General features: G+C 47.0%; 1 protein-coding gene across 3 annotated transcripts in view; it reads left to right on the plus strand.

Annotated features, from left to right (window-relative positions):
• PGR (progesterone receptor) overlaps nucleotides 1-2904 on the plus strand; it is a 121546-nt gene extending 118642 nt beyond the window's left edge. For all 3 annotated transcript variants that reach the window (XM_040426300.1, XM_040426301.1, XM_040426302.1), the window contains one exon: nucleotides 2498-2904. In XM_040426300.1, coding sequence (XP_040282234.1) covers nucleotides 2498-2653 — 156 coding nt within the window. In that variant the 3' untranslated portion in view covers nucleotides 2654-2904. The remainder of the gene's footprint in view (nucleotides 1-2497) is intronic.
• The last annotated feature ends 10626 nt before the right edge of the window (nucleotides 2905-13530 follow it).

Raw genomic sequence — 13530 nt, forward strand, 5'->3', positions numbered from 1 at the left:
CCATCATGCCTAGTGCTTACTGTACAAGCCTGTGGGGGCAGTGCTATGATCTGGGGTTGCTGCAGTTGGTCAGGTCTAGGTTCAGCAACAGTAGGTGCTCCAAGAATGAGGTCAGCTACTGAACATACTGAATGACCAGGTTATTACATCAATGACAATGACAATTAGATGACAATGCCAGGATTCATTGGGCTCAAATTGTGAAAGAGTGGTTCAGGGAGCCCGATACATCATTTTCACAGATGGATTGGCCACCACAGAGTCCAGACCTTAACCCCATTGAGAATCTTTGGGATGTGCTGGAGAAGGCTTTGCACAGCGGTCAGACTCTACCATCATCAATGCAAGATCTTGGTGAAAAATTAATGCAACACTGGATGGAAATGAATCTTGTGACATTGCAGAAGCTTATCGAAACCATGCCACAGCGAATGCGTGCCGTAATCAAATCTAAAGTTTTTTTTTTGGTGGTGACTTTTTTTTTTTGGACAGCCAGTGTATCACAACATATAAAATGCGGTTATACAGTATGAAACTGTATAAGTTAACCCTTTCAAGAGAATTAAAGTAAGAATTTTTAACTTTGCATAGGGGATGTAGGCAAATGTCCAAATATCAAAGTACTCCCTGCTCCAGGGCACTACAATTGCACATTGTGTAAGAACTGCCAGACTTTGCCTGCTGAGAACTGAGATCAATGACCTGAACTTGATTCCTCAGTAAAGAACTATTCTTCTGTTACCTTGGCCTCATTATTGCCTGCACCATCAAACTCTCATCAGCTGCCAGGAGATCCTGTCTTGCACCTCACTTTAACCCTCAACACCAAGGGCACCCCAACAAACTGTCAGGAGAACCCCAAAACTAGGTTGTGCCAAAAATCGAAGAAAAGATGCGCCCTTCCCATCACTGTACGGTCAAAGGGAGCATCAGAGTAACAATTACAACCACCATTCTTGCTACTATAGCTCCTGTCCTCTTCTTTGCTCTTCTCTCCTTGGCTTGTTGCACTGTGTCAGCAGGAGAGTTAGAGTGTTGGTCACCAGACATAGCTGAGGACCACAACTAACTCACAGCTACAGCCACCGGAAAGATTATCTTCACTACAATTTACATCATGTACCTTTCTAATGGGCCAAAGAATACTAATTTTGTGGGAGCGCTACTTTAAGGCCTAAAGGGGCCTGTTCATTAAGTGGTCAATTGCATCATCATCTCCATCATTATCATTACACAAACAGGACACATCATCAGTATGATCGAAGAGGTGATTTGTGAAACAACAAATAAGAAACAGGCCCCAGTTGGGTTGTCTTCTGCTGAACTGCTTGGGTTCTGTTTTGTTTGTGGATGATTATGTCCAGGATACACAACCAGATCAATCGCCGTTCCCTGTCATTGCACCCGCTATTTACGAAGAAATACGCTTTTGTGATGAAATAATTTGTCACAAAGCAAATTGTTTGGTAAAATTCGGCAAAGCAGCCGAATCAAATTTTAGAGAACTTCACTCAACACTAGTCATCCCTATCTGATCAGCAGGGTCTAACCCCCTGACCCCCTCCAGTCAGCAGTTCTGGTGACCGATGTCAGCGCCAGAACCACACAGCTACCTCCACTATGTGGTGGACAGAGATAGAGCAGGTTAGTGCAGAGCTCCTCCGATTGAAGTGAAATTTGAGGAACTGCAATACCAGCTCTGTCCCCTACAGAATAGATGGAGCTGTGTGGTTCTGGCGCCAGAACTGCACCTTTTAACAGCTGATCGGTGCTGGTGTGGGGTATCAGATCCCGGCCAATCAGATAGTGATGGCCTGTCCTGAGGATAGGTCACAACTTGTACAAAGCTTCATAGGCTACAGACACCTTCAGGGCAGTTTTTTTATGATTTCATTTTACCCATTTTGGGCTAAAAATCATTCTTTTAATTGTTTAATAATTGGTCATTATTAAACATTTTCAGCAGTTTTTGAGATTGATACATGCAGATAAATATCTGTCTATTTGCAGGCTGTCCCTCCTGAATTCCGTGAAGCTCTGAACTCCTGACCTCATAAACACTCATTATAGCTAACCTCTAATCAAACTCATAAGAATATGGCTTAAATGGGTGTTTATTAGGTCAGGAGATCAGAGATAAGGCTTCACATGAGCCGTCAGATGACATATAGACTGATTTTTAACCACATGTATCACAAAAAACGCCAACGATTTTTAGCCCAAGTAATATGCAATCATTTGAAAAAATTGCCCTGAAGGTTTTCATAGCCTTTTAAGGGGGTTGTCCAGAATGTTGTTTTTCAGAAATAGCTCCACTTTTGTCCATATCTAGTATGACGGCTCACCTTCAATGGGGCTGAGCTGCATTACCAGGAGCAGCCCATAGACAAGAGTGGCGCTGTTTCTGGGGATGAAATCAGATCCTTCTAATCCTGGAAAGTTGTTTTCATAACTCACAGCACAGCATTAACCCATGACTTTCTCTCACCTAAAACAGTTGGTCAAGCAGCTCCATCTCTATTGCCTCAACACCTTTCTCCAGTCGCGAGCGTTGAGCGTGGAATTCCCAGAGATGATGACAGAAGTGATATCGGCTCAGCTACCCAAGATCCTGGCCGGGATGGTAAAACCGCTCGTCTTTCACAAAAAGTGAACGCCCCCTGCAGTTTCCACTGCTGACGTATTTATTGTCCCATTGCTAAAGCTGCTCTTGGTGACTCCTGTCCCATCCTAATCCGTTACAGTTTATGGCACTGCAGATGGCCAGAAGAGCTAGCACTCATATAAGCCTCTGACCAAGGTTTCTTCTCGGATTTGGTTATGTTATTTCCCACCAGCTGTATCAATGCTACACGTTCAGTCATCGCCGGCTTCATATGCCGCTTTACATGTACAATGTTCTTTGCTCAATCTGTATGTAGAGTGATCCTGACACAATAAACCAATGAAACATTCCAGATTTTGTTACGGCTTTTTATGGCGGACGTAAAACTTTGAATGGAGGGTGGGCTGAGGCTGGTCTGGAACCTCTGACATGTAAGGGACATGGACTTCTTATCAACCCCCATAGTTGATATTTTATTTATCTTTATGGTTTTTACGGGAATAAGCAAGTTAGGGTTAGTCATTGGCTGCAGCGGCACACGTGACCCCCTACCTAGTCCTGTTGGAAATGCCTGTGACCAGTGGATACAGCCACGGAGCAGGACCAGAGCATCACGGAGAAGTTATGGAACTTTTGTTAGGTCAAACGAATTGGGCTAACTAAAAACTATGGAGAGCCTGGAAAGCCCTTTTAATGCCTGTGCAATGTATAGAGTCACATTTAATGTAATTACATCACAGGTTTATTATGTGCATAAGGCCTCATGCACACGACCGTTGTGTGCATCCATGGCCGTTGTGCCGTTTTCCGTTTTTTTTCACTGACCCATTGACTTTCAATGGGTCCGTGGAAAAATCGGAAAATGCACTGTCTTGCAGCCGCATCCGTGATCTGTGTTTCCTGTCCGTCAAAAAAATAGGACCTGTCCTATTTTTTTGACGGACAACGGTTCACGGACCCATTCAAGTCAATGGGTCCATGAAAGAACACGGATGCACACAAGATTGGCATCCGCGTCCGTGATCCGTGGCCGTAGGTTACTTTCATACAGACGGATCCGAAGATCCGTCTGCATAAAAGCTTTTTCAAAGATGAGTTTTCACTTCGTGAAAACTCATATCCGACAGTATATTCTAACACAGAGGCGTTCCCATAGTGATGGGGACACTTCTAGTTAGAATATACTACGAACTGTGTACATGACTGCCCCCTGCTGCCTGGCAGCACCCGATCTCTTACAGGGGGCTGTGATCCGCACAATTAACCCCTCAGGTGCTGCACCTGAGGGGTTAATTGTGCATATCATAGCCCCCTATAAGAGATCAGGGGCTGCCAGGCAGCAGGGGGCAGACCCCCCTCCCTCCCCAGTTTTAATTTCATTGGTGGCCAGTGCGGCCCCCCCCGGCCCCCCTCCCTCTATTGTAATATCATTGGTGGCCAGTGTGCGGCCTCCCCCGGCCCCCCCCTCCCTCCCTTTATTGTATTATCATTGGTGGCCAGTGTGCGGCCTCCCCCGGCCCCCCCTCTCTCCCTCTATTGTAATATCATTGGTGGCCAGTGTGCGGCCTCCCCCGGCCCCCCCTCCCTCCCTCCATTGTAATATCATTGGTGGACAGTGTGCGGTCCCCCCGGCCCCATCATTGGTGGCAGCGGAGAGTTCCGATCGGAGTCCCAGTTTAGTCGCTGGGGCTCCGATCGGTAACCATGGCAACCAGGACGCTACTGCAGGCCTGGTTGCCATGGTTACTTAGTAATATTACAATATTAGAAGCATCATACTTACCTGCTGCGCTGTCTGTGACCGGCCGGGAGCTCCTCCTACTGGTAAGTGACAGATCATTAAGCAATGCGCCGCACAGACCTGTCACTTACCAGTAGGAGGAGCTCCCGGCCGGTCACAGACAGCGCAGCAGGTAAGTATGATGCTTCTAATATTGTAATATTGCTAAGTAAACATGGCAACCAGGCCTGCAGTAGCATCCTGGTTGCCATGGTTACCGATCGGAGCCCCAGCGATTAAACTGGGACTCCGATCGGAACTCTCCGCTGCCACCAATGATGGGGCCGGGGGGGCCGCACACTGTCCACCAATGATATTACAATAGAGGGAGGCAGGGGGGGCCGGGGGAGGCCGCACACTGGCCACCAATGATATTACAATAGAGGGAGGAAGGGGGGGCCGGGGGAGGCCGCACACTGGCCACCAATGATATTACAATAGAGGGAGGGAGGGGGGGCCGGGGGAGGCCCCACACTGGCCACCAATGATAATACAATAGAGGGAGGGGGGGCCGGGGGGGGCGCACACTGGCCACCAATGATAATACAATAGAGGGAGGGAGGGGGGCCCGGGGGTGGGGGCCGCACACTGGCCACCAATGATATTCAAACTGGGGAGGGAGGGGGGTCTGCCCCCTTCTGCCTGGTAGCCCCTGATCTCTTACAGGGGGCTATGATATGCACAATTAACCCCTCAGGTGCAGCACCTGAGGGGTTAATTGTGCGGATCACAGCCCCCTGTAAGAGATCGGGTGCTGCCAGGCAGCAGGGGGCAGTCATGTACACAGTTCGTAGTATATTCTAACTAGAAGCGTCCCCATCACTATGGGAACGCCTCTGTGTTAGAATATACTGTCGGATATGAGTTTCACGATCTAACTCATATCCGACAGTATATTCTAACGTAGAGGCGTTCCCATGGTGATGGGGAAGCTTCAAGTTAAAATATACCATCGAATTGGAGAAAACTCTGATCCGATGGTATAATAGGGACTCCTGACTTTACATTGAAAGTCAATGGGGGACGGATCCGTTTGAAATCGCACCATATTGTGTCAACGTCAAACGGATCCGTCCCCATTGACTTGCATTGTAATTCAGGACGGATCCATTTGGCTCCGCATGGCCAGGCGGACACCAAAACGACTTTTTTTTCATCTCCATGGATCCTCCAAAAATCAAGGAAGACCCCCGGACGAAAAAACGGTCACGGATCACGGACCAACGGAACCCCATTTTGCGGACCGTGAAAAAATATGGTCGTGTGCATGAGGCCTAAGGGTGCACCACCAATGAGGCCAGGTGAGGCTCAGGCAGGACCAGGTAGGGGCAAGAGGGGGGCAGCAGAAGGGCCATGGGCAATGAGCGCTTTCACTGTGGCAAAGCGGTTAGGTTAAGAAATTGGGGGGGTCACCGTTTCAGTTTTTGCCTCAGGCAAAAACTGAAATGTTAGTTTTACCTTCCTATAATGTTTTACCTTCCTATAATGCAAACCAGATGCAAAATGCAAACAAAGGACAAGATGTGTGCAAGACATTACCAGGATTCTCAATCATTGCAGTGCAATTTCAGGAGACATCGAAAATAGGCCTGTTCTTTTCAAGTGCAGAATTAATTTTTTGACACATCCTGTTCAAGATGAAATTTCTAAAATGACAGTATATTCCATACGGCGGCAGCCTCGGCATAATGTTCACAGCAAGCAGTGTAAGGCATTCTACACATCAGTACCCGGCACCAGTCCTGCCAGTACTGCAATCTGCCGCCCACACTCTGGATACTCAGAAGGTGGACACATGTCACCTACGTGCCACTCACAAAGCCACATGTGCATACAGTACCTCCCCAGCACGGTGGGATTATAGGACATACATTTCTTAAAATTGACTTCAAATAAAAAAAATAGATGACAAATTTTATAATGGGTAAAAACATGTGACCTGTACTATTATCTTTAAAACTTCATAACCTCAAATAATGAAACCAATAATTCAAACTTAATAATCATCATCATCATGTTTGAAATGTTAAAATAATAAACAAAATTATATAAAACAACCATAAACTCAAGCTCAATCCCACAAATTCCAATATAAAGGTACTATTACTCAGAGCAAATATCATACCAAGTCTCGTGCAAGCAAGCGAAAATTGACGAGAATTGTGTGATGTAATAAGAATGAACGATTGAAAGTTGAATCGCTTGTTTCTCGTCCATCGTGATCTATCAGCATGCTAAAAAATGATCGTTCATCAGTAGTAGATCCACTGCGTGACAATAGGTGTGTCTTTGAAATTTACATGTTTTTTCCATTGGCTATCTTGAAACGGGAATACGCTACCAGATGGGGAATGGGACATACAATGGGTGGTACAGTAGATCAGGTGGTGTACACCGATCACCACGACGTCATCCATTGTGACACCTTTTATTCCAACTGAAGACCAACCTCTTGACCAAGCATCTGTCCACCATCATTACATGTAATAACAATGAACGATTTAAAAGAAAATGAGGGACGGTCGCAGGTACGAATGATTATCGATGCGTATAATAAAGCTAAAGTTTTGTTGCTAATGAGTCGCTACATCTTCAATGGTTTGTTGTGATCTGTAGGACATCTGCTAGTGTAATAGTACTTTTAGGCAATTATCCCAGGTTAGGCTAAAAGGCAGTGACAAAAACAATTCAAGAAAACAAGTAAACAAAAAGAAGAGGGGGATCGGGAGGGAGGGTGTGAAGACATCCAGAATGACCGCAGGAGAGATGAGGCAAATCCAGCACCGTTGACCTGCATTATATCCCCAAAACCTTACCCATGCCCCAGAAACCCTAACCAATGACCACTCTGTTACTGAGGCAAGGAAACATTTAACTTAAACCCCAGAAAACGACTGGTCATTCGAATAAACCAATAATACAAGCTTTGCTATCCTGGGAAAAAAATGTGCCCAAATTAACCAAACCCAATGCTGTTACCGTGCAATGGACATCTGCTCAGAGATGGGGCACAGCATTTAGGCAGGAAAACTGTCCTCTCAACAAGTTAATGGAGGGATTCCCAACCGGGAAGACCATAATACCACGTGGATCCCTTCTTGAAGTCCAGGATCACCCCAAGATGGACTATATGTGCTGCAGCTATTTTTTTTCATACTTGCCGATGCCCAAAACACGACTATACACACCCAATCCCACCCAGTTCTTTTAATGCCCCCATGTAATAATTATTTCCCCTTTTTTGACACCACACAGTAGTTATGCCCACAGTGTGCCCCCTTCACAATAGTAATGGACATATGTGCCCCTTTCACAGTTGTTATGCCCACATGTACCCCATCACAGTAGTTATGCCCAGATATGTGCCCCGTTCAGAGTATTTATACCCAGATATGCTGCTTCACAGTAGTTATGGCCAGATGTGCCCCCTTTATAATAGCTAAGCCCAGATATGCCCCTTCACAGTAAATGTGCCCCCTTTACAGTAGCTATGCCCAGATGTGCCCCCTTTACAGTAGCTATGCCCAGATGTGCCCCCTTTACAGTAGCTATGCCCAGATGTGCCCCCTTTACAGTAGCTATGCCCAGATGTGCCCCCTTCACAGTAGTTATGCCCACATGTACCCCCTCACAGTAGTTATGCCCAGATATGTGCCATCTTGACATGTACCCCCTCACAGTAGTTATGCCCAGATATGTGCCATCTTGACAGTAGCTATGGCCAGATATGTGCCCCCTTCACAGTAGCTATGCCCAGATATGTGCCCCCTTCACAGCAGCTATGCCCAGATATGTGCCCCCTTCACAGTAGCTATGCCCAGATATGTGCCCCCTTCAGAGTTTTTATGCACAGATGTGCCGCTTCACAGTAGTAATGCCCAGATGTGCCCCCTTTTTAGTAGCTAAGCCCAGATATGCCCCTTTGCAGTAGCTATGCCCAGATGTACCACCTTCACAGTAGTTATGCCCTCATGTACCCCCTCACAGTAGTTATGCCCAGATATGTGCCATCTTTACAGTAGCTATGGCCAGATATGTGCCCCCTTCACAGCAGTTATGCTCAGATATGTGCCCCCTTCACAGCAGTTATGCTCAGATATGTGCCCCCTTCACAGCAGTTATGCTCAGATATGTGCCCCCTTCACAGTAAGGAAATAAATAAATAAAAAAAACAGTAAATACTCACCTAGTTCCTCCGATGATCATCACAGCTCAGCTCCCGGCGCTCTCCAGCAGGCAGGATACACATCGCACTGCTGTGTAGGAGGAGCAGAGTCTGATTCCTGGGCCTGCACCGCTTCTCCTACACAATCCAGCATTGGGATAGTGGGATGTCTGACTGGATCCTGCTGGGGAGTGTCGGCAGCAGAGATGAATGGTGAAGCTTCCCCATTACAGGTAACTGACAGCTGAGAGTGGGACATACCTCAGCCATTCCGGGACCGCGGGACAGACACCGACATCCGGGACTGTCCTGTCGCACATGCATTATTAACGTACTCGACACATGCTTTATATAAGTTGGTCCCTTGCTGAGCACATGGCACACATGCAGAGCCGGCGTCATAACCCGGCAAACCCGGGCAAGTGCCGGGGTCCAATGCTCCTGGGGGGGCCCACTGAGCTGCTATGAGCACTGCATAGCTATAGGGAATGCAAGCTACACATGCAACACTCACACACTAGATATGTACCACACATACCCCACGTACAAGCTGGGCCCATACCATTCATATGTCATACGTATGACAAGCCTACAGAGAACATGTGCCACTTACACACCCCACCTATAGAAAATGCATTCTGATTATGTCCCAGTTACATACTGGACACATGCCACTGTGCATGCGCTGTGTCCCTGCAATGCTGGCGTCTGCTGTGTGGTAGTTTTCAGAGGCTCAATGCTCAAGCACTTGCACACAAGAGCCTGCACATGCGCGAGTCTACGTTCGAGTGCCCAGGTGTTAAGGAATTGGACATCCTATTAATCAAACGCTAAGGCCTCTTTCACACGGGCGTTGCGGGAAAAGGTGCGGGTACGTTGCGGTAACATGCGCGATTTTTCCGCGCGAGTGCAAAACATTGTAATGCGTTTTGCACTCGCGTGAGAAAAATCGCGCATGTTTGGTACCCAACCCGAACTTCTTCACAGAAGTTCGGGCTTCAGATCGGTGTTCTGTAGATTGTATTATTTTCCCTTATAACATGGTTATAAGGGAAAATAATAGCATTCTGGATACAGAATGCATAGTAAAATAGGGCTGGAGGGGTTAAAAAAAGAATAATAATAATTTAACTCACCTTAATCCACTTGATCGCGCAGCCCGGCATCTCTTCTGTCTTTAACTGTGAGCAATAGGACCTTTGATGACGTCACTACGCTCATCACATGATCCATCACCATGGTGATGTCACGGAAGGTGTACAGGAAACAAGACAATGCAAAAGAATCTATGACTCACTGGATCCAAAACTAAGGAACAAAAGGGAGACCCCTGCATGAGACCTGGCACTCTCCCTGACTGCTCAGCCTATGCGAACACCCCAAAGGTGGATGATCGCATTTCCTCGTACCTCGACTATCTAACACCTGAACACCCTACAATAGTGAGGGGACACGACCACCGGCTCCCTACACTAGACACGGAGGGAGTCAGGGTCATCTGGGATCCAGCAAACAGAAAATCACAAATAAATGTACAGCACTTATCTTGTAGAAGACTGGGAAATAGGAACAGCATGCACACACACTCCAGGAAGTTATATAAGCCGCACACTAATGCACTATGGGGAGGAATTTAAAGGGATGCAATCAGTCCAACCACATGACAGCTGAGAGAGGCTAACGAGATGAGGAACTGAAAACCAAAACAAAGAAAACTCAAGGAGGAGGTTCTGAAAGGCTTCTGTCAGAGCTTCTCAGCTGTCTGGTTGTGACAGGTGATGGATCATGTGATGGACCATGTGATGGACCATGTGATGAGCGCAGTGACATCATCAAAGGTCCTATTGCTCGCAGTTAAAGACAGAAGAGATGCCGGGCTGCGCGATCAAGTGGATTAAGGTGAGTTAAATTATTATTATTTTTTTAACCCCTCCAGCCCTATTTTACTTTGCATTCTGTATCCAGAATGCTATTATTTTCCCTTATAACCATGTTATAAGGGGAAATAATAATGATCAGGTCTCCATCCCGATCGTCTCCTAGCAACCGTGCGTGAAAATCGCACTTACTTGCGGATGCTTGCGATTTTCACGCAACCTCATTCATTTCTATGGGGCCTGCGTTATGTGAAAAACGCACAAAATAGAGCATGCTGCGATTTTCACACAACGCACAAGTGATGCGTGAAAATCACCGCTCATGTGCACAGCCCCATAGAAATGAATGGGTCGGGATTCAGTGCGGGTGCAATGCGTTCACCTCACGCATCGCATCCGCGCGGAATACTCGCCCGTGTGAAAGGGGCCTAAGGGGCTGAAAGGGGGGTGGGGCACTTCAGGCCAGAGAACCGCTGCCCCCTTGACTACAGACATTTGGCGCATTGTACAGGAAAAACAGACAACTTTATAATCATCCTGCAGACTGCAATAAGGTACTGCTGGCGGTTTAATATACGTTTTCTAGGTAACAAGTTACCTTTAATCAGCAGGATTAACCGTAAGCCACAGTATGTCTGCTTTAGTAGAATTGATCCTGCTGACAGGAGCTGTTGCTACTTTCACACTAGTGTTTTTGCTGGATCCGGCAGAGTTTAGCAAAAACGCTTCCATTACTGATAATACAACCGTCTGCATCCGTTATGAACGGATCCGGTTGTATTATCTTTAACATGAACTCCACTGAAAGTCAATGGGGGATGGATCCGTTTTCTATTGTGTCCGAGAAAACGGATCCGTCCCCCCTGACTTACATTGTGAGTCATGATGGATCCGTTTTGATCCGATCCCAGGATGGAAAGCAAACCGCAGCATGCTGCTCTCCGGTATGAGAACGGAACGGAATGCATTTTGGAGCATTCCGTTTCGTTCAGTTACGTTTTGTCCCCATTGACAATGAATGGGGACAAAACGGAAGCGTTTTTTTTTCACCAGTACTGAGACGCTATGACGGATCTCAATACCGAAAAATAGAAACGCTAGTGTGAAAGTAGCCACCATAAAAGCACAGGTGTATTCCTCTTCACATTTTGACCTAGGTCATGTAAAATGTATTTCTCAAGTCTTCACCAAAATTGCTGCATTTCAAAAGCTTGAAAGTAGGAGAGAAAATAGAATTCTAAGAAAAACGGAAATGGTTTGTAGAGAAAGGGAAGGCGGAGGCGATTCCTGGTGAAGGATCTGAATGCAAATTGTCAATTCAGCTTTCAGCGCCTTCAGATTGGAGCTGACGGTTACCGGAGGTAAGATGTAATTTACTGTAGTTACAACTGGAATTGGAAAAAAAAGGGTCAGGAGCCTAAAACACGCGAGCCTAACCCGCGCCGAATACCTTCCGAGAACATCCATAGTCAAACCCATGATGGGAGTGCATGCCGGACGCATGTTTTATTGCCGTTTTTGTGCAGCAGTGCCCAGCAGACAGAAGAGAGAGCGCTGGAGCCTGGATGTCACTGGTTAGACAGGGAGGGACATCGGCGCGTACTGTGCAGACAACGGGGGAGGGGGGCCCTGAGAAGAGGGAAAGCAGGGCCGGAAGACAAGTGGGCCGCCTCATTGCCCGATATAACTAGTAGTAGGCAGCGATCATAGTACATAATACAGACGTAGGGGGCGGGGCCTTCCATGCACTCCGGACTCCCCCTGCCACGGACCCCATAGCAGCTGCGTGGACTGCCTATATTGGTGGTACGCCTCTGGTCCCCAGGAATAGTGTCAGCCTCAGTAGTAGTTTCCATTCATAATGCCAGTCATAGCAGTGCCAGACACATAGTAGTGTCTATAAAAGGGAGGATCCTGTAATTGATTTAAAAAATGAAAATCAAATATCAGATCGGACATGACAAAACCTTTCTAATAAAGCTAGAACCAGCCCCGTACCTCACATGGATCCAGAGATCTCCGCATTCATTGCTCAGCTAGATTTATTATAGGCTGGAAGCTCAGGGGGTGTGTCCTTTCTTCTGCATCTCTCTCCCTATCACAGCTCAGGGGGTGTGTCCTTTCTTCTGCATCTCTCTCCCTATCACAGCTCAGGGGGGGGGGGTGTACTTTCTGCTGCATCTCTCTCCCTATCACAGCTCAGGGGGTGTGTCCTTTCTGCTGCCACTCTTACTATATGGAGCAGTGTGGGGGAAATTACTATATGGGGGCAGTGTGAGGGAAATTACTATATGGGGGCAGTGTGGGGGAAATTACTATATGGAGGCAGTGTGAGGGAAATTACTATATGGGGCAGTGTGGGGGAAATTACTATATGGGGCAGTGTGGGGGAAATTACTATATGGAGGCAGTGTGAGGGAAATTACTATATGGGGCAGTGTGGGGGAAATTACTATATGGGGCAGTATGAGGGAAATTAGTATATGGGGCAGTGTGGGGGAAATTACTATATGGGGCAGTGTGGGGGAAATTACTATATGGGGCAGTGTGGGGGAAATTAGTATATGGGGGCAGTGTGGGGGAAATTACTATATGGGGCAGTGTGGGGGAATTATGGGGCAGTGTGGGGGAAATTACTATATGGGGCAGTGTGGGGGAAATTACTATATGGGGGCAGTGTGGGGGAAATTACTATATGGGGCAGTGTGAGGGAAATTACTATATGGGGCAGTGTGGGGGAAATTACTATATGGGGCAGTGTGGGGGAAATTACTATATGGGGGCAGTGTGGGGGATATTACTATATGGGGCAGTGTGGGGGAAATTACTATATGGGGCAGTGTGGGGGAAATTACTATATGGGGCAGTGTGGGGGAAATTACTATATGGAGCAGTCTGGGGGAAATTACTATATGGGGCAGTGTGGGGGAAATTACTATATGGAGCTGTGTGGGGGAAATTACTATATGGGGCAGTGTGGGGGAAATTACTATATGGAGGCAGTGTGGGGGAAATTACTATATGGGGGCAGTGTGGGGGAAATTACTATATGGAGGCAGTGTGGGGGAAATTACTATATGGGGGCAGTGTGGGGGAAATTACT

The sequence above is a fragment of the Bufo bufo genome, chromosome 3 (genome assembly GCF_905171765.1).
Source record: "Bufo bufo chromosome 3, aBufBuf1.1, whole genome shotgun sequence".
Taxonomy (NCBI): Eukaryota; Metazoa; Chordata; class Amphibia; order Anura; family Bufonidae; genus Bufo; species Bufo bufo.